Raw genomic sequence first — 19,852 nt, 5'->3', positions numbered from 1 at the left:
CCTTTCTGCACGGCCATAAAACACGCACCCTCTACGCTCACGCCGAACGTTAAACCAAAACCCCTGATCTGTTTTCTCCATCGGTGGTTCCAATAAATTCTTGTTGCTCTGAGACAACAGAAAGGAGAACGGCAGCATGGCTTCATCCGTCTTTGAACCAAAGGCAAGGAAAAAAAGAAAACTGGGAAGAGACGCAGACAACTGTTTTCACTCCAATAATGCTAAATCAAGCTGACTACAGTTCATAATGTGGGATATCGGGACACAGAGCTACTCAAACTGAAAGAAAATCAACTGTCAAAAACCCACCAGATTGTCCTGAAGCTACTAAACACCAAACAACCAATCAGCACTTCTAAAAAAAACACCAATCTGTGTTGAATATTGGGCTTAATCTGAACAACGTCTGCCTGGCATTACATATACGCTAAAGATCGTTAAACATAATTTTCTGTAAATTCTGATCTCTGTACAAACAAACACAAACAAAGCCTCTGGTCTGGAGCCGGCGGTCCAAACCATTCCTGGATTAATGATTCCTCCGCCGCAGCAGCGACAGTGTCCTCCGCGGCTTTCAAACAGCCATTCCTCTGTTCTCAGGTACAGACAGCTTGGTGTTAAAATGGTACGATGGATGATAAACGACGGCAGGATTCAATCGCCTGTCAGCATCGATCAGCTCGTATTCACGTTTAATTGAGGCCTGTCGGCCCCTTGCATATCCCCCCCCCCCCCCCCCCGCTTGTTCAGCTGTTAAAATGTAATGCTCCATGAACGCTCTGGTTGGGTTTTTATAATGAATGGTTATAATATGATCCATGTCCACATCTAAAACCGCTATAATTCTATTAGAGTGTAGATGATGCTAGGGTTCCAATATGAAGATTGTCAGGTACCAGAATTTGGCTGTTGAAGTGGTGAAACGGATCGCTCAGAAATCTTTTCATTTTTTTTTTCTCCTGAACATTTCTCCAAAAATGATTCCACTCCAACACATTATCATAATTACCCAGTACAAATCAATTTCCATTTCTTATTTCAAGTTGATGCGTCTTGATATTTTGATTGTGCTGCTTCACTTTACAACGTTCGCTGCTTCAGAATGATCGAGCCTTGGAAAGAATAACAATCGCCACACTTTACTGGCACATTCATGACTTAAAATGACAAAAATATATTTTTTCAGACACAAAGCATGATTAAATTACCTTTTGAAAACACTTTTGCACAGCATTTGTAACATTTTCTGCTGTCTACATTTGTAAAAAAAAAAAAAGGGTGGAGAGTTGTTTTTTAAATTATGGCTGTTCTGGTTGTTCGCTACTCTGAGAGACTACAGCCTCTGATCTGCTAACATGCTGATGTTAAACAGGTATAACCATGTTCACCGTCTTAATTTAGCATGTTTAGCATGCTGAGTAGCGCTGAACAGAATACATGTTAAGCGGATGGGATGGAGGTAGTGCAGGTACTTGGTCATGGACTTAAGTATTAGTGGAAACTGTGAACTAAAGGTGGTGCTAGATGAGTTAAGGAACCACCAAAGTTACAATCCCATTCAGACGCTTCATCAAAAGCATGAAACTCACTCATGCCGGTGCAGAGCAGAAGTCAGAAGATCACCAAAGTCATGACCCATCAAGCGTCTGATGAAAAGTATGCATCAGTCCATCTCATAGATCATGACATATTTTACTGGATAAGTAAACATGGTAACTTGCTGGTGGCACTAGTCACGTGTTAAACAATGGGCTTCCTTCTCTGAGAAACATGAACGTCTGCCCAAAATGTCACGTCAATCCATCCGGTAGTTTTTAAGACTGACATTGCCATCTATAGAGCCATGCCACTTGACGTGACTAAAAATCTGTCATAATTTCAGGTTTACAAGAAAACAAAATGTGTTATTGATAAAAGCATTTGCTCTGTTTTTCTATTGTCTACAGATTTGGCCTCATCCTTCACCGAAATGAGCCTGTCCTCCACAAGATCGACCTGGAGACGACGTCGTACGTGAAGAACATCAGCTTACGGGAGTACAACTGCATCCCCAAGTCTGTGACCTACACCCATCTAGGCGGCTACTACTTTGTCAACTGCAGGCCTGACTCCACCGGCGCCACGCAGCCACAGCTCATCTTGGACAGTGTAACAGATAGCGTGATCGGCCAAAACCGCGACGTCACCGGCACTCCGTACGCGTCTCCCGACGGCCGCTACCTGGTCACCGTGGACGATGGCGACGGCCTGATGAGGATCCAGATGATTTCAGAGCGGGGAGAGATCCAGGAGCCGTTTGACATCCACACTAACCTCCACCTGTCTGATCTGGCCTTCCAGCGCTCCTTCACGGAGGTCCACCAGTACAACGTGTTCGGCAGCTCCGGCCGTCAAACAGACGCTCTGTTTGTGGAGCTGCGCACCGGCAAAGTGAAGATGATCAAGAGCTTGAAAGAGGCCACCAAGTCATTCGAGTGGCCGTGGAGCAGTAGGAACAGGGTAATGGCGGGCAGCGGACTGTTCGGACAGTACCTCATGACCCCGTCCAGAGAGTCCCTCTTCATCCTGGACGGACGCCTCAACAAGCTCAATTGTGAGATTACTGACGTCCTCAAAGGCAACGTGGTGGTGTGGGTTGGGGATTCTTAGGTTGTAACATCAAGACCCTAACGAGCTTTCTTTAACGGTACTGTTGCACTGAATTCTGTTGCAAAGTTTTTAATTTTGTGGGAACGTGATAATGAATACCACAGATTCAGAAACCAAATTGACCATTTGTAAGTCCATTGGATGAGGGACTGTCATCCAAAAAAAAATACAATACACACAAGAGAGAGGGAGTAATTGGTTGATATTGTCTGAAAGCCAAGTTTAAATCTCTTTTTTTTTTTCCCACTGGGTGATTCATGTTTATATCTACATAAAGTTGCTTGCTGGTAATCTTTTTTCAGGAAAATTGGTATGAATCCGTTAATATGTGCAACGTCGCATAATTATTCACAATTGGTTGTATTCGGTGTGTGAGAATGCTGTAGATAATCTCTGAACTAAACTAATACTTAAGTGATTTGGCAGAAATAGATATAAATATATATATATATACTGTATATGTCCAGGTTAACTCTTCAAATTTAAGTTTACCCACCCCCAAACTTTTTCCTGTGCCTTCAAGGAAAATTCCCCTCCATCAGAGGAATTAGCATAGTTATTCCCCGCGTGACTGCAGACCACACCTCCTCCTTTGACCCCTCCATTAGTGGTGAGCGTGGTTCCTCACAAATCTACTGCTGCCGCCTCTCCGTCCGTCCAACGCGGCCCGATTCCGTCTAATTAAAACGATCCCTCGCTGTGATCCGATCCTCTTTGAAGTGGAGATTTGAGGGACTGAGTGTTTCATTACGCTCGGTAACCTTTGATCTAACATCATAAAGAGGCTTTTTGGGCCGTTCTGAATGATATCTATATTGTTTTTCCTTTTTAGTCCAAACCAAGAAAAATGAAAGTCAGTGGCAATGTTAGATAAATTGTACCAGCTTTATACACTGCACATTGTGAAATTTGAAAGTATTTAAAAAATGTTCCTTAGCAATGAGTCAATAGAGCACTTGTGTTTGAAGAAAATCATGACTTTAATATCTCTGGACCAAGAAACAGATACGGAAAGCATCTTAGAGCGTAATAGAGCATAACCACTGAAACACATGCATCGTCTGCCCTGTTTGATGGCACGTTTCAGATGGATGTTTTAATGTGGAGTAATGACGAGCTTGCACACCGGGGAGTGCGGTACTTGTATTGTGTAGAGGGTCTCTGAGGCTTTGAATGTGGCGAACACGTCTTTCTGAAGGCTGCTGCGGTAGACGAGTAGCTGCCGAGTCGATGATCGGTTCCCTAGCTGGACACATTTCTATGCATTTTCACACTAGCACTCTATGACTCTGTAAATCACAATGGGCAACTGTATCTCAAATTTAGTAAGGACTTTTGATGTGTACAGATTATATAAAGTCATCCCGTCTTTCCTGTTAAATCTTACTCGTATACATTTTGATTTAGATCTTGTTTTTTTCTCTCCCCCGTCACATTTTTTTTGCCGACCTTAAAATCCAAGTGTACTGATGATAATGACCTCTGCTCTTTTCTCTCTATGTTCTGTACAAAGCGGCTGACTGTGACTCCATTGGTTTCCCATTCAATGTACAGATTCACGCAGTTCATAATCATCGCACTCCTTTTTAAGATATGAAAACAAAACACACAGTTGTCATTATCAGCATCTTGTACCCCGAGCACATTGTGACCAATGCTTTCACCTCCACATAGCCATGTCTTGTATGTTCCTTCATGTGATTGTTATTTATATAGAGAAAACACGCTTGTCATTTTACCCAACAATAAAAACTAGACTAAGAAAAAACAAGTGTAATATTGTCTGTTTCCTCATTAAAACGACGAATCATGCATTTACAAGTTTCCTTTTAGGAGTTACAGCAGCCTGTTGCCAATTATTATGCTACAAGAGATGCTACATGAACAAGGTCAGAACTCTGTTGTCCCTTTGGGTATAATTATCTTACAGAGAAGCATGCATTCTAACGCATGATTGTAATTAGCAAACAAAACAAAGAAAATAAGATTGGGGGACTTCAAGGTCTGTGAATTGAAAGAAAAAATGTCTAAAATACCAGGAAAGAAGGGCAGTATACGCCTAAGTACTTTGTTGTCAGGTTATGTCAAACGTGTTTAGAAAATGTTTCTTTTCTTTAAAAGGAGAAGATGATATTCTGGCCACTTTTGGAAAATGTGAACGAGACGAACATGATTCAACATAATGACTACCTGAAGACTCAATGGAAAATATCAATCACCATTAAAAATACAACAAGTATAAATATTGGTGCAAAAGAAAGCAAGGTTGATTACAATAAAAGCAAGTAATTTATATTCTCATTAAAATAATGTATAAATATATTAAATATATAAAAATGTCATGGTATAGTATGTCATAAAAAAACATTTTTAAATTAAGTTAAAGAAGTATATCATAAAAAGACAAAGTACAGTATGTTATAGTAAAAACAATTGGCAAAGTGTGCCAAAACAAATCTTGAAAAAAATAATTTGTAAGTCATAAAAAAAGTCTTAAAAAATCTTCAAAAGGTTGTAGCAAAGAATGTCATAAATACATGATTTTTAAAGAAGTCATAGTATAGTTGCCTGGGAAAGTTATGGTATAGTATGTAAAATGTCTACTTTAAGTAAAGCATATGAATACTTATATCATGTATATTAATCAAAGTCATGAGCCTTAGAAACCCTTATAGTATGTCGTAAAAAATCATGGTGTATTATGTCGAAAAGAGTGAAAAAGTCATAGTTTAGTATGTAAAAAAAACATAGAAAAAAATCATAGTATGTCAAAAAAGTCATATTATAGTATGTCAATAAAAGTCATATTATAGTATGTTGAAAAAAAGTCATAGTATAGTATGTCGAAAAAAGTCATAGTATAGTATTTCGAAAAAAGTCATAGTATAGTATGTTGAAAAAAGTCATAGTATAGTATGTTGAAAAAAGTCAAAGACAATTTGTCTAATTTCAGATTTGATTTTAGAGGAAATGGTGCATAGTTACAAAATCATTTCACCTCAGGTTGATAGCAGACCACCTCAAGGTGTCTCTCAGAGAGAACCAGGACATTCTGATGTAGCATCCGCCTATTAGTGACCCCTGTAGTATAGTATGTCGTAAAAAATCATAATAAAGTCATAGTATGTCGAAAACATTGAAACAAAATCATAGTATAGAATGTCAAAAAATGTCATAGTATAGTGTATAAACATAGCATGTTGAAAAAGTAATTAAATAGTAAGTAGAAAAGTAAAAAAGACAGTATAGTATGTCAAAAAAAGTTTTTAAGAAGTCAAAGTACGGTATTGTTACGCCCCCTGACTTAACTATGCCTCTTTTTAGAAGAGAGCTGTGTTTGTGCTCCAGGTCTGCCACGCCCCTTTGTGATCACTGAAGCACCCACAGCTGAGAGTCCTCAGTTCATCAGTGGAGCTGAACATCAAACCCCAAATCCAGTGCTTTTCTTCTCCTTCCTTCTCTCTTGGCCGGTGGAGCTGTTGGTTCGATGCTACTGCTGCCAAGAGCATGTGTGCTGCCATACCTGGGGTTCTGGAGGGTTCCTGACTACAGAACTATGAGGTTCTAACTTAATGGAAGCTGTGTAGGGGTTCTCTGCCATTTATTTTTGTAATCCCTGTTTTCCCTTGTTTTTGTGGCTAGTTAGAGAGCTCAGTTTAGTTTTTCTGTTTGTTTCCGGAAGGCCAGCTGAACTCTTCTTTTATAGTTAGCTTGGGGGTTTTTATTTATTATTTTGGCCTTAGAGACCCTTATAGTATGTCGAAAAAAATCATAGTATAGCATGTTGAAAAAAGTCATAGTATAGTATGTTGAAAAAAGTCATAGTATAGTGTGTCGAAAAAAGTCATATTATAGTATGTTGAAAAAAGTCATAGTATAGTATGTTGAAAAAAGTGAAAAAAACAGTCATAGTATAGCATGTCGAAAAAAGGAAAACATAGTAATAGTATAGTATGTCAAAAAGAGTGAAAAAGTCGTAATGTAGTATGTAAAAAAAAAAAGAGTAGAAAAAATCATAGTATGTCAAAAAAGTCATATTATAGTATGTTGAAAAAAGTCATAATATAGCGTATCAAAAAAAGTCATATTATAGTATGTTGAAAAAAGTCATATTATAGTATGTCAAAAAAAGTCATAGTATAGCATGTTGAAAAAAGTCATAGTATAGTATGTCAAAAAAAGTCATATTATAGCATGTCGAAAGCAGTCATAGTATATAGCCTGTCGAAAAAAGTGAAAAACGGTCATAGTATAGCATGTCGAAAAAAATGAAAAACGGTCATAGTATAGCATGTCGAAAAAAGTGAAAAACAGTCATAGTATAGTATGTCTAAAAAAAGTCATAGTAATAGTATTTTGGGGTTAAGTGTCTTGCTGAAGGACACATTGACATGAGACTAGCAGATCAGGAGCTGATGATTGAACCGACGACCCTCTGATTGAAAGGCAGCCGTGCTCTCCACTTAGCCACGGACAACAGTTGAGAACCACAGGCATAGTAAGTCTATAAAAAGTCATAGTTTAGCATGTCGAAAAAAGTGAAAAACAGTCATAGTATAGCATGTCGACAAAAGTGAAAAACGGACATATTATAGTATGTCGAAAAAAGTCATAGTATAGTATGTCGAAATAAGTCATATTATAGTATGTTGAAAAAAGTCATAGTATAGTATGTTGAAAAAAGTCATAGTATAGTATGTCGAAAAAAGTAAAAAAATAGTCATAGTATAGCATGTCGAAAAAAGTGAAAAACGGTCATAGTAATAGTACTTTGGGGTTAAGTGTCTTGCTGAAGGACACATTGACATGAGACTAATAGATCAGGAGCCAGGGATTGAACCAACGACCCTCTGATTGAAAGGCAGCCGTGCTCTCCACTTAGCCATGGACAACAGTTGAGAACTACAGGCATAGTATGTCTATAAAAAGTCATAGTATAGCATGTCGAAAAAAGTGAAAAACAGTCATAGTATAGCATGTCGAAAGCAGTCATAATATAGCCTGTCGAAAAAAGTGAAAAACAGTCATAGTATAGAATGTCGAAAACAGTCATAGTATAGCCTGTCGAAAAAAGTAAAAAAACAGTCATCGTATAGCATGTCAAAAAAAGTAAAAAAAACAGTCATAGTATGTCGAAAAAAGTAAAAAAATAGTCATAGTATAGCCTGTCGAAAAAAGTGAAAAACAGTCATAGTATAGCATGTCGAAAGCAGTCATAATATAGCCTGTCGAAAAAAGTGAAAAACAGTCATAGTATAGAATGTCGAAAGCAGTCATAGTATAGCATGTCGAAAAAAGTGAAAAACGGTCATAGTAATAGTACTTTGGGGTTAAGTGTCTTGCTGAAGGACACATTGACATGAGACTAATAGATCAGGAGCCAGGGATTGAACCAACGACCCTCTGATTGAAAGGCAGCCGTGCTCTCCACATAGCCACGGACACCAGTTGAGAACCACAGGCATAGTATGTCTATAAAAAGTCATAGTATAGTAAGCCGAAAAAAGGAAAAAAACTGTCATAGTATAGCATGTCGAAAAAAGTCAGAAAACAGTCACAGTATATTATGTCGAAAACAATCATAGTATAGCCTGTTGAAAACAATCATAGTATAACCTGTCGAAAGCAGTCATAGTAAAGCCTGTCGAAAGCAGTCATAGTAAAGCCTGTCAAAAACAATCATCGTATAGCCTGTCGAAAGCAGTCATAGTATAGCATGTCGAAAACATTCATAGTATAGCATGTCGAAAAAAGTGAAAAACAGTCATAGTATAGCATGTCGAAAAAAGTGGAAAAACGGTCATAGTATAGCATGTCGAAAACATTCATAGTATAGCATGTCGAAAAAAGTGAAAAACAGTCATAGTATAGCATGTCGAAAGCAGTCATAATATAGCCTGTCGAAAAAAGTGAAAAACAGTCATAGTATAGAATGTCGAAAACAGTCATAGTATAGCCTGTCGAAAAAAGTAAAAAAACAGTCATCGTATAGCATGTCAAAAAAAGTAAAAAAAACAGTCATAGTATGTCGAAAAAAGTAAAAAAATAGTCATAGTATAGCCTGTCGAAAAAAGTGAAAAACAGTCATAGTATAGCATGTCGAAAGCAGTCATAATATAGCCTGTCGAAAAAAGTGAAAAGCAGTCATAGTATAGCATGTCGAAAAAAGTGAAAAACGGTCATAGTAATAGTACTTTGGGGTTAAGTGTCTTGCTGAAGGACACATTGACATGAGACTAATAGATCAGGAGCCAGGGATTGAACCAACGACCCTCTGATTGAAAGGCAGCCGTGCTCTCCACATAGCCACGGACACCAGTTGAGAACCACAGGCATAGTATGTCTATAAAAAGTCATAGTATAGTAAGCCGAAAAAAGGAAAAAAACTGTCATAGTATAGCATGTCGAAAAAAGTCAGAAAACAGTCACAGTATATTATGTCGAAAACAATCATAGTATAGCCTGTTGAAAACAATCATAGTATAACCTGTCGAAAGCAGTCATAGTAAAGCCTGTCAAAAACAATCATCGTATAGCCTGTCGAAAGCAGTCATAGTATAGCATGTCGAAAACATTCATAGTATAGCATGTCGAAAAAAGTGAAAAACAGTCATAGTATAGCATGTCGAAAAAAGTGGAAAAACGGTCATAGTATAGCATGTCAAAAACATTCATAGTATAGCATGTCGAAAAAAGTGAAAAACAGTCATAGTATAGCATGTCGAAAGCAGTCATAATATAGCCTGTCGAAAAAAGTAAAAAAAACAGTCATAGTATAGCATGTCGAAAAAAGTGGAAAAACGGTCGTAGTATAGTATGTCAAAAAAAGTAAAAAAAAAGTCATAGTATGTCGAAAAAAGTAAAAAAAACAGTCATAGTATAGCATGTCGAAAAAAGTGAAAAACGGTCAAAGTATAGTATGTCTAAAAGAAGTCATAGTAATAGTACTTTGGGGTTAAGTGTCTTGCTGAAGGACACATTGACATGAGACTAATAGATCAGGAGCCGGGGATTGAACCGACGACCCTCTGATTGAAAGGCAGCCCTGCTCTCCACTTAGCCACGGACAACAGTTGAGCACCACAGGCATAGTATGTCTATAAAAAGTCATAATATAACATGTTGAAAACAGTCACAGTATAGCCTGTTTTTAAAAGTGAAAAACAGTCATAGTATAGCATGTTGAAAAAAGTCAAAAAACAGTCATAATATAGCCTGTCGAAATAAGTGAAAAACAGTCATAGTATAGAATGTCGAAAGCAGTCATAGTATAGCCTGTCGAAAAAAGTCATATTATAACATGTCGATGAAAGTCATAGTATAGTATGTCAAAAAAAGTAAAAAAACAGTCATAGTATAGCATGTTGAAAACATTCATAGTATAGCATGTCGAAAATTGTCAAACAGTCATAGTATAGCATGTCGAAAACAGTCATAGTATAGCATGTCGAAAACAGTCATAGTATAGCATGTCAAAAAGAGTAAAATAAAAGTCATAGTATAGCATGTTGAAAAAAGTCAAAAAACAGTCATAGTATAGCATGTCAAAAAGAGTAAAATAAAAGTCATAGTATAGCATGTTGAAAAAAGTCAAAAAACAGTCATAGTATAGCATGTCGAAAACAGTCATAGTATAGCATGTCGAAAAAAGTAAAATAAAAGTCATAGTATAGCATGTCAAAAAAAGTAAAAAAAAGTCATAGTATAGCATGTCGAAAAAAGTGGAAAAACGGTCATAGTATAGTATGTCGAAAAAAGTAAAAAAAAGTCATAGTATAGTATGTCGAAAAAAGTGAAAAACGGTCATAATATAGTATGTCTAAATAAAGTCATAGTAATAGTACTTTGGGGTTAAGTGTCTTGCTGAAGGACACATTGACATGAGACTAATAGATCAGGAGCCGGGGACTGAACCAACGACCCTCTGATTGAAAGGCAGCCCTGCTCTCCACTTAGCCACAGACACCAGTTGAGAACCACAGGCATAGTATGTCTATAAAAAGTCATAGTATAACATGTTGAAAACAGTCATCGTATAGCCTGTTTTTAAAAGTGAAAAACAGTCATAGTATAGCATGTTGAAAAAAGTCAAAAAACAGTCATAATATAGAATGTCGAAAGCAGTCATAGTATAGCCTGTCGAAAAAAGTCATATTATAACATGTCGATGAAAGTCATAGTATAGCATGTCGAAAACAGTCATAGTATAGCATGTCAAAAAAAGTAAAATAAAAGTCATAGTATAGCATGTTGAAAACATTCATAGTATAGCATGTCGAAAAAAGTGAAAAACAGTCATAGTATAGCATGTCGAAAAAAGTCAAAAAACAGTCATAGTATAGCATGTCAAAAAAAGTAAAATAAAAGTCATAGTATAGTATGTCGAAAAAAGTCAAAAAACAGTCATAGTATAGCATGTCAAAAACATTCATAGTATAGCATGTCGAAAAAAGTGAAAAACAGTGATAGTATAGCATGTTGAAAAAAGTCAAAAAACAGTCATAGTATAGCATGTCGAAAGCAGTCATAGTATAGCCTGTCGAAAAAAGTGGAAAAACGGTCATAGTATAGTATGTCAAAAAAAGTAAAAAAAAAGTCATAGTATAGTATGTCGAAAAAAGTGAAAAACAGTCACAGTAATAGTACTTTGGGGTTAAGTGTCTTGCTGAAGGACACATTGACATGAGACTAATAGATCAGGAGCCGGGGATTGAACCAACGACCCTCTGATTGAAAGGCAGCCGTGCTCTCCACATAGCCACGGACACCAGTTGAGAACCACAGGCATAGTATGTCTAAAAAAAGTCATAGTATAGTAAGCCGAAAAAAGGAAAAAAACTGTCATAGTATATTATGTCGAAAAAAATCATAGTATAGCCTGTTGAAAACAATCATAGTATAACCTGTCGAAAGCAGTCATAGTAAAGCCTGTCAAAAACAATCATCGTATAGCCTGTCGAAAGCAGTCATAGTAAAGCCTGTCAAAAACAATCATAGTATAGCATGTCGAAAAAAGTGAAAAACAGTCATAGTATAGCATGTCGAAAACATTCATAGTATAGCATGTCGAAAAAAGTGAAAAACAGTCATAGTATAGCATGTCAAAAAAAGTAAAAAAAAGTCATAGTATAGCATGTCGAAAAAAGTGGAAAAACGGTCATAGTATAGCATGTCGAAAACATTCATAGTATAGCATGTCGAAAAAAGTGAAAAACAGTCATAGTATAGCCTGTCGAAAGCAGTCATAGTATAGCCTGTCGAAAAAAGTGGAAAAACGGTCATAGTATAGTATGTCAAAAAAAGTAAAAAAAAAGTCATAGTATAGCCTGTCGAAAAAAGTGAAAAACGGTCAAAGTATAGTATGTCTAAAAGAAGTCATAGTAATAGTACTTTGGGGTTAAGTGTCTTGCTGAAAGACACATTGACATGAGACTAATAGATCAGGAGCCGGGGATTGAACCGACGACCCTCTGATTGAAAGGCAGCCCTGCGCTCCACTTAGCCACGGACAACAGTTGAGCACCACAGGCATAGTATGTCTATAAAAAGTCATAGTATAACATGTTGAAAACAGTCACAGTATAGCCTGTTTTTAAAAGTGAAAAACAGTCATAGTATAGCATGTTGAAAAAAGTCAAAAAACAGTCATAATATAGCCTGTCGAAATAAGTGAAAAACAGTCATAGTATAGAATGTCGAAAGCAGTCATAGTATAGCCTGTCGAAAAAAGTCATATTATAACATGTCGATGAAAGTCATAGTATAGCATGTCGAAAAAAGTGAAATAAAAGTCATAGTATAGTATGTCAAAAAAAGTAAAAAAACAGTCATAGTATAGCATGTTGAAAACATTCATAGTATAGCATGTCGAAAATTGTCAAAAAACAGTCATAGTATAGCATGTCGAAAACAGTCATAGTATAGCATGTCGAAAAAAGTCAAAAAACAGTCATAGTATAGCATGTCGAAAACAGTCATAGTATAGCATGTCAAAAAAAGTAAAATAAAAGTCATAGTATAGCATGTCAAAAAAAGTAAAAAAAAGTCATAGTATAGCATGTCGAAAAAAGTGGAAAAACGGTCATAGTATAGTATGTCGAAAAAAGTAAAAAAATAGTCATAGTATAGTATGTCGAAAAAAGTGAAAAACGGTCATAATATAGTATGTCTAAATAAAGTCATAGTAATAGTACTTTGGGGTTAAGTGTCTTGCTGAAGGACACATTGACATGAGACTAATAGATCAGGAGCCGGGGATTGAACCAACGACCCTCTGATTGAAAGGCAGCCCTGCTCTCCACTTAGCCACAGACACCAGTTGAGAACCACAGGCATAGTATGTCTATAAAAAGTCATAGAATAGTATGTCAAAAAAAGTAAAAAAAAAGTCATAGTATAGTATGTCGAAAAAAGTAAAAAAACAGTCATAGTATAGCATGTCGAAAACATTCATAGTATAGCATGTCGAAAAAAGTGAAAAACAGTCATAGTATAGCATGTCGAAAGCAGTCATAGTATAGCATGTCGAAAAAAGTAAAAAAATAGTCATAGTATAGCCTGTCGAAAAAAGTGAAAAACGGTCATAGTATAGTATGTCTAAATAAAGTCATAGTAATAGTACTTTGGGGTTAAGTGTCTTGCTGAAGGACACATTGACATGAGACTAATAGATCAGGAGCCGGGGATTGAACCTACGATCCTCTGATTGAAAGGCAGCCCTGCTCTCCACTTAGCCACAGACACCAGTTGAGAACCACAGGCATAGTATGTCTATAAAAAGTCATAGTATAACATGTTGAAAACAGTCATCGTATAGCCTGTTTTTAAAAGTGAAAAACAGTCATAGTATAGCATGTTGAAAAAAGTCAAAAAACAGTCATAATATAGAATGTCGAAAGCAGTCATAGTATAGCCTGTCGAAAAAAGTCATATTATAACATGTCGATGAAAGTCATAGTATAGCATGTCGAAAACAGTCATAGTATAGCATGTCAAAAAGAGTAAAATAAAAGTCATAGTATAGCATGTTGAAAAAAGTCAAAAAACAGTCATAGTATAGCATGTCGAAAACAGTCATAGTATAGCATGTCAAAAAAAGTAAAATAAAAGTCATAGTATAGCATGTCAAAAAAAGTAAAAAAAACAGTCATAGTATAGCATGTCGAAAACATTCATAGTATAGCATGTCGAAAAAAGTGAATAACAGTCATAGTATAGCCTGTCGAAAAAAGTGGAAAAACGGTCATAGTATAGTATGTCAAAAAAAGTAAAAAAAAAAGTCATAGTATAGTATGTCGAAAAAAGTGAAAAACGGTCACAGTAATAGTACTTTGGGGTTAAGTGTCTTGCTGAAGGACACATTGACATGAGACTAATAGATCAGGAGCCGGGGATTGAACCGACGACCCTCTGATTGAAAGGCAGCCCTGCTCTCCACTTAGCCACGGACAACAGTTGAGCACCACAGGCATAGTATGTCTATAAAAAGTCATAGTATAACATGTTGAAAACAGTCATAGTATAGCCTGTTTTTAAAAGTGAAAAACAGTCATAGTATAGCATGTTGAAAAAAGTCAAAAAACAGTCATAATATAGAATGTCGAAAGCAGTCATAGTATAGCATGTCGAAAAAAGTCAGAAAACAGTCATAGTATAGCATGTCAAAAAAGTAAAAAAAACAGTCATCGTATAGTATGTCGAAAAAAGTAAAAAAATAGTCATAGTATAGCCTGTCGAAAAAAGTGAAAAACGGTCATAATATAGTATGTCTAAATAAAGTCATAGTAATAATACTTTGGGGTTAAGTGTCTTGCTGAAGGACACATTGACATGAGACTAATAGATCAGGAGCCGGGGATTGAACCAACGACCCTCTGATTGAAAGGCAGCCCTGCTCTCCACTTAGCCACAGACACCAGTTGAGAACCACAGGCATAGTATGTCTATAAAAAGTCATAGTATAGTATGTCGAAAAAAGTAAAAAAACAGTCATAGTATAGCATGTCGAAAACATTCATAGTATAGCATGTCGAAAAAAGTGAAAAACAGTCATAGTATAGCATGTCGAAAGCAGTCATAATATAGCCTGTTGAAAAAAGTGAAAAACAGTCATAGTATAGAATGTCGAAAGCAGTCATAGTATAGCATGTCGAAAAAAGTGAAAAACGGTCATAGTAATAGTACTTTGGGGTTAAGTGTCTTGCTGAAGGACACATTGACATGAGACTAATAGATCAGGAGCCAGGGATTGAGCCAACGACCCTCTGATTGAAAGGCAGCCGTGCTCTCCACTTAGCCACGGACACCAGTTGAGAACCACAGGCATAGTATGTCTATAAAAAGTCATAGTATAGTAAGCCGAAAAAAGGAAAAAAACTGTCATAGTATAGCATGTCAAAAAAAGTCAAAAAACAGTCACAGTATATTATGTCGAAAACAATCATAGTATAGCCTGTTGAAAACAATCATAGTATAACCTGTCGAAAGCAGTCATAGTAAAGCCTGTCAAAAACAATCATCGTATAGCATGTCGAAAAAAGTGAAAAACAGTCATAGTATAGCATGTCGAAAACATTCATAGTATAGCATGTCGAAAAAAGTGAAAAACAGTCATAGTATAGTATGTCGAAAAAAGTGGAAAAACGGTCATAGTATAGCATGTCGAAAACATTCATAGTATAGCATGTCAAAAAAAGTAAAAAAAACAGTCATAGTATAGTATGTCGAAAAAAGTGGAAAAACGGTCATAGTATAGCATGTCGAAAACATTCATAGTATAGCATGTCGAAAAAAGTGAAAAACGGTCAAAGTATAGTATGTCTAAAAGAAGTCATAGTAATAGTACTTTGGGGTTAAGTGTCTTGCTGAAAGACACATTGACATGAGACTAATAGATCAGGAGCCGGGGATTGAACCGACGACCCTCTGATTGAAAGGCAGCCCTGCGCTCCACTTAGCCACGGACAACAGTTGAGCACCACAGGCATAGTATGTCTATAAAAAGTCATAGTATAACATGTTGAAAACAGTCACAGTATAGCCTGTTTTTAAAAGTGAAAAACAGTCATAGTATAGCATGTCGAAATAAGTGAAAAACAGTCATAGTATAGAATGTCGAAAGCAGTCATAGTATAGCCTGTCGAAAAAAGTCATATTATAACATGTCGATGAAAGTCATAGTATAGCATGTCGAAAAAAGTGAAATAAAAGTCATAGTATAGTATGTCAAAAAAAGTAAAAAAACAGTCATAGTATAGCATGTTGAAAACATTCATAGTATAGCATGTCGAAAATTGTCAAAAAACAGTCATAGTATAGCATGTCGAAAACAGTCATAGTATAGCATGTCGAAAAAAAGTCAAAAAACAGTCATAGTATAGCATGTCGAAAACAGTCATAGTATAGCATGTCAAAAAAAGTAAAATAAAAGTCATAGTATAGCATGTCAAAAAAAGTAAAAAAAAGTCATAGTATAGCATGTCGAAAAAAGTAAAAAAACAGTCATAGTATAGCATGTCGAAAACATTCATAGTATAGCATGTCGAAAAAAGTGAAAAACAGTCATAGTATAGCATGTCGAAAAAAGTAAAAAAAACAGTCATAGTATAGCATGTCGAAAAAAGTGGAAAAACGGTCATAGTATAGTATGTCAAAAAAAGTAAAAAAAAAAGTCATAGTATAGTATGTCGAAAAAAGTAAAAAAATAGTCATAGTATAGCCTGTCGAAAAAAGTGAAAAACGGTCATAGTATAGTATGTCTAAATAAAGTCATAGTAATAGTACTTTGGGGTTAAGTGTCTTGCTGAAGGACACATTGACATGAGACTAATAGATCAGGAGCCGGGGATTGAACCGACGACCCTCTGATTGAAAGGCAGCCCTGCTCTCCACTTAGCCACAGACACCAGTTGAGAACCACAGGCATAGTATGTCTATAAAAAGTCATAGTATAACATGTTGAAAACAGTCATCGTATAGCCTGTTTTTAAAAGTGAAAAACAGTCATAGTATAGCATGTTGAAAAAAGTCAAAAAACAGTCATAATATAGAATGTCGAAAGCAGTCATAGTATAGCCTGTCGAAAAAAGTCATATTATAACATGTCGATGAAAGTCATAGTATAGCATGTCGAAAACAGTCATAGTATAGCATGTCAAAAAAAGTAAAATAAAAGTCATAGTATAGCATGTCAAAAAAAGTAAAAAAAACAGTCATAGTATAGCATGTCGAAAACATTCATAGTATAGCATGTCGAAAAAAGTGAATAACAGTCATAGTATAGCATGTCGAAAGCAGTCATAGTATAGCATGTCGAAAAAAGTAAAAAAAAAAGTCATAGTATAGCATGTCGAAAAAAGTAAAAAAATAGTCATAGTATAGCCTGTCGAAAAAGTGAAAAACGGTCATAGTATAGTATGTCTAAATAAAGTCATAGTAATAATACTTTGGGGTTAAGTGTCTTGCTGAAGGACACATTGACATGAGACTAATAGATCAGGAGCCAGGGATTGAACCAACGACCCTCTGATTGAAAGGCAGCCGTGCTCTCCACTTAGCCACGGACACCAGTTGAGAACCACAGGCATAGTATGTCTATAAAAAGTCATAGTATAGTAAGCCGAAAAAAGGAAAAAAACTGTCATAGTATAGCATGTCGAAAAAAGTCAGAAAACAGTCACAGTATTTTATGTCGAAAACAATCATAGTATAGCCTGTTGAAAACAATCATAGTATAACCTGTCGAAAGCAGTCATAGTAAAGCCTGTCAAAAACAATCATCGTATAGCCTGTCGAAAGCAGTCATAGTAAAGCCTGTCAAAAACAATCATAGTATAGCTTGTCGAAAGCAGTCATAGTATAGCATGTCGAAAAAAGTGAAAAACAGTCATAGTATAGCAAGTCGAAAGCAGTCATAATATAGCCTGTTGAAAAAAGTGAAAAACAGTCATAGTATAGAATGTCGAAAGCAGTCATAGTATAGCATGTCGAAAAAAGTGAAAAACGGTCATAGTAATAGTACTTTGGGGTTAAGTGTCTTGCTGAAGGACACATTGACATGAGACTAATAGATCAGGAGCCAGGGATTGAACCAACGACCCTCTGATTGAAAGGCAGCCCTGCTCTCCACTTAGCCACGGACACCAGTTGAGAACCACAGGCATAGTATGTCTATAAAAAGTCATAGTATAACATGTCGAAAACAGTCATAGTATAGCCTGTCCTTAAAAGTGAAAAACAGTCATAGTATAGCCTGTCGAAAAAAGTCATATTATAACATGTCGATGAAAGTCATAGTATAGCATGTTAAAAAAAGTGAAAAACGGACATAGTATAGCCTGTCAAAAAAAGTAAAAAAAACAGTCATAGTATAGCATGTCGAAAAAAGTGCAAAACAGTCATAGTATAGCATGTTGAAAAAAGTCAAAAAACAGTCATAGTATATAGCATGTCAAAAAAAGTAAAATAAAAGTCATAGTATAGTATGTCGAAAAAAGTAAAAAAACAGTCATAGTATAGCATGTCAAAAACATTCATAGTATAGCATGTCGAAAAAAGTGAAAAACAGTGATAGTATAGCATGTTGAAAAAAGTCAAAAAACAGTCATAGTATAGCATGTCGAAAGCAGTCATAGTACAGCCTGTCGAAAAAAGTGGAAAAACGGTCATAGTATAGTATGTCAAAAAAAGTAAAAAAAAAGTCATAGTATAGTATGTCGAAAAAAGTGAAAAACAGTCATAGTAATAGTACTTTGGGGTTAAGTGTCTTGCTGAAGGACACATTGACATGAGACTAATAGATCAGGAGCCGGGGATTGAACCGACGACCCTCTGATTAGAAGGCAGCCCTGCTCTCCACTTAGCCACGGACAACAGTTGAGCACCACAGGCATAGTATGTCTATAAAAAGTCATAGTATAACATGTTGAAAACAGTCATAGTATAGCCTGTTTTTAAAAGTGAAAAACAGTCATAGTATAGCATGTTGAAAAAAGTCAAAAAACAGTCATAATATAGAATGTCGAAAGCAGTCATAGTATAGCCTGTCGAAAAAAGTCATATTATAACATGTCGATGAAAGTCATAGTATAGCATGTCGAAAAAAGCGAAAAATGGACATAGTATAGCATGTCAAAAAAAGTCAGAAAACAGTCATAGTATAGCATGTCAAAAAAGTAAAAAAAACAGTCATCGTATAGTATGTCGAAAAAAGTAAAAAAATAGTCATAGTATAGCCTGTCGAAAAAAGTGAAAAACGGTCATAATATAGTATGTCTAAATAAAGTCATAGTAATAGTACTTTGGGGTTAAGTGTCTTGCTGAAGGACACATTGACATGAGACTAATAGATCAGGAGCCGGGGATTGAACCAACGACCCTCTGATTGAAAGGCAGCCCTGCTCTCCACTTAGCCACAGACACCAGTTGAGAACCACAGGCATAGTATGTCTATAAAAAGTCATAGTATAGCATGTCGAAAAAAGTGAAAAACAGTCATAGTATAGCATGTCGAAAGCAGTCATAATATAGCCTGTCGAAAAAAGTGAAAAACAGTCATAGTATAGAATGTCGAAAGCAGTCATAGTATAGCATGTCAAAAAAAGTGAAAAACAGTCATAGTAATAGTACTTTGGGGTTAAGTGTCTTGCTGAAGGACACATTGACATGAGACTAATAGATCAGGAGCCAGGGATTGAACCAACGACCCTCTGATTGAAAGGCAGCCGTGCTCTCCACTTAGCCACGGACACCAGTTGAGAACCACAGGCATAGTATGTCTATAAAAAGTCATAGTATAGTAAGCCGAAAAAAGGAAAAAACTGTTTTCTGACTTTTTTCGACATGCTATACTATGACAGTCACAGTATATTATGTCGAAAACAATCATAGTATAGCCTGTTGAAAACAATCATAGTATAACCTGTCGAAAGCAGTCATAGTAAAGCCTGTCGAAAAAAGTGAAAAACAGTTATAGCATGTCGAAAAAAGTCAAAAAACGGTCATAGTATAGTATGTCGAAAAAAGTGAAAAACAGTCATAGTATAGCATGTCGAAAAAAGTGAAAAACAGTCATAGTATAGCATGTCGAAAAATGTGAAAAAACAGTCATAGTATAGCGTTTCGAAAAAAGTCATAAGAAGACGACAGCAGGCAGATCAGTGTGTGGTTGGGGTGGTTGGGGTGATTGATAATTGTCGGTCTTCTC

The 19,852-nt window shown here is 36.1% G+C and overlaps 1 protein-coding gene across 1 annotated transcript in view; it reads left to right on the top strand.

The window, feature by feature from the left end:
- The window catches only part of fstl5 (follistatin-like 5), a 129,309-nt gene extending 124,898 nt beyond the window's left edge, over window positions 1–4,411 (top strand). Inside the window, exon 15 of the mRNA XM_068715220.1 lies at window positions 1,947–4,411. Within this exon, the coding sequence (XP_068571321.1) occupies window positions 1,947–2,649 (703 nt within the window). The 3' untranslated portion in view covers window positions 2,650–4,411. The remainder of the gene's footprint in view (window positions 1–1,946) is intronic.
- The last annotated feature ends 15,441 nt before the right edge of the window (window positions 4,412–19,852 follow it).

The sequence above is a fragment of the Cebidichthys violaceus genome, unplaced genomic scaffold (genome assembly GCF_023349555.1).
Source record: "Cebidichthys violaceus isolate CVI_PGR_0920_01 unplaced genomic scaffold, fCebVio1.0.p SCAF_2, whole genome shotgun sequence".
NCBI classification, from domain to species: domain Eukaryota; kingdom Metazoa; phylum Chordata; class Actinopteri; order Perciformes; family Stichaeidae; genus Cebidichthys; species Cebidichthys violaceus.
Note: the sequence above shows the minus strand (reverse complement) of the source record. Positions and strands in the feature narration are given on the sequence as shown.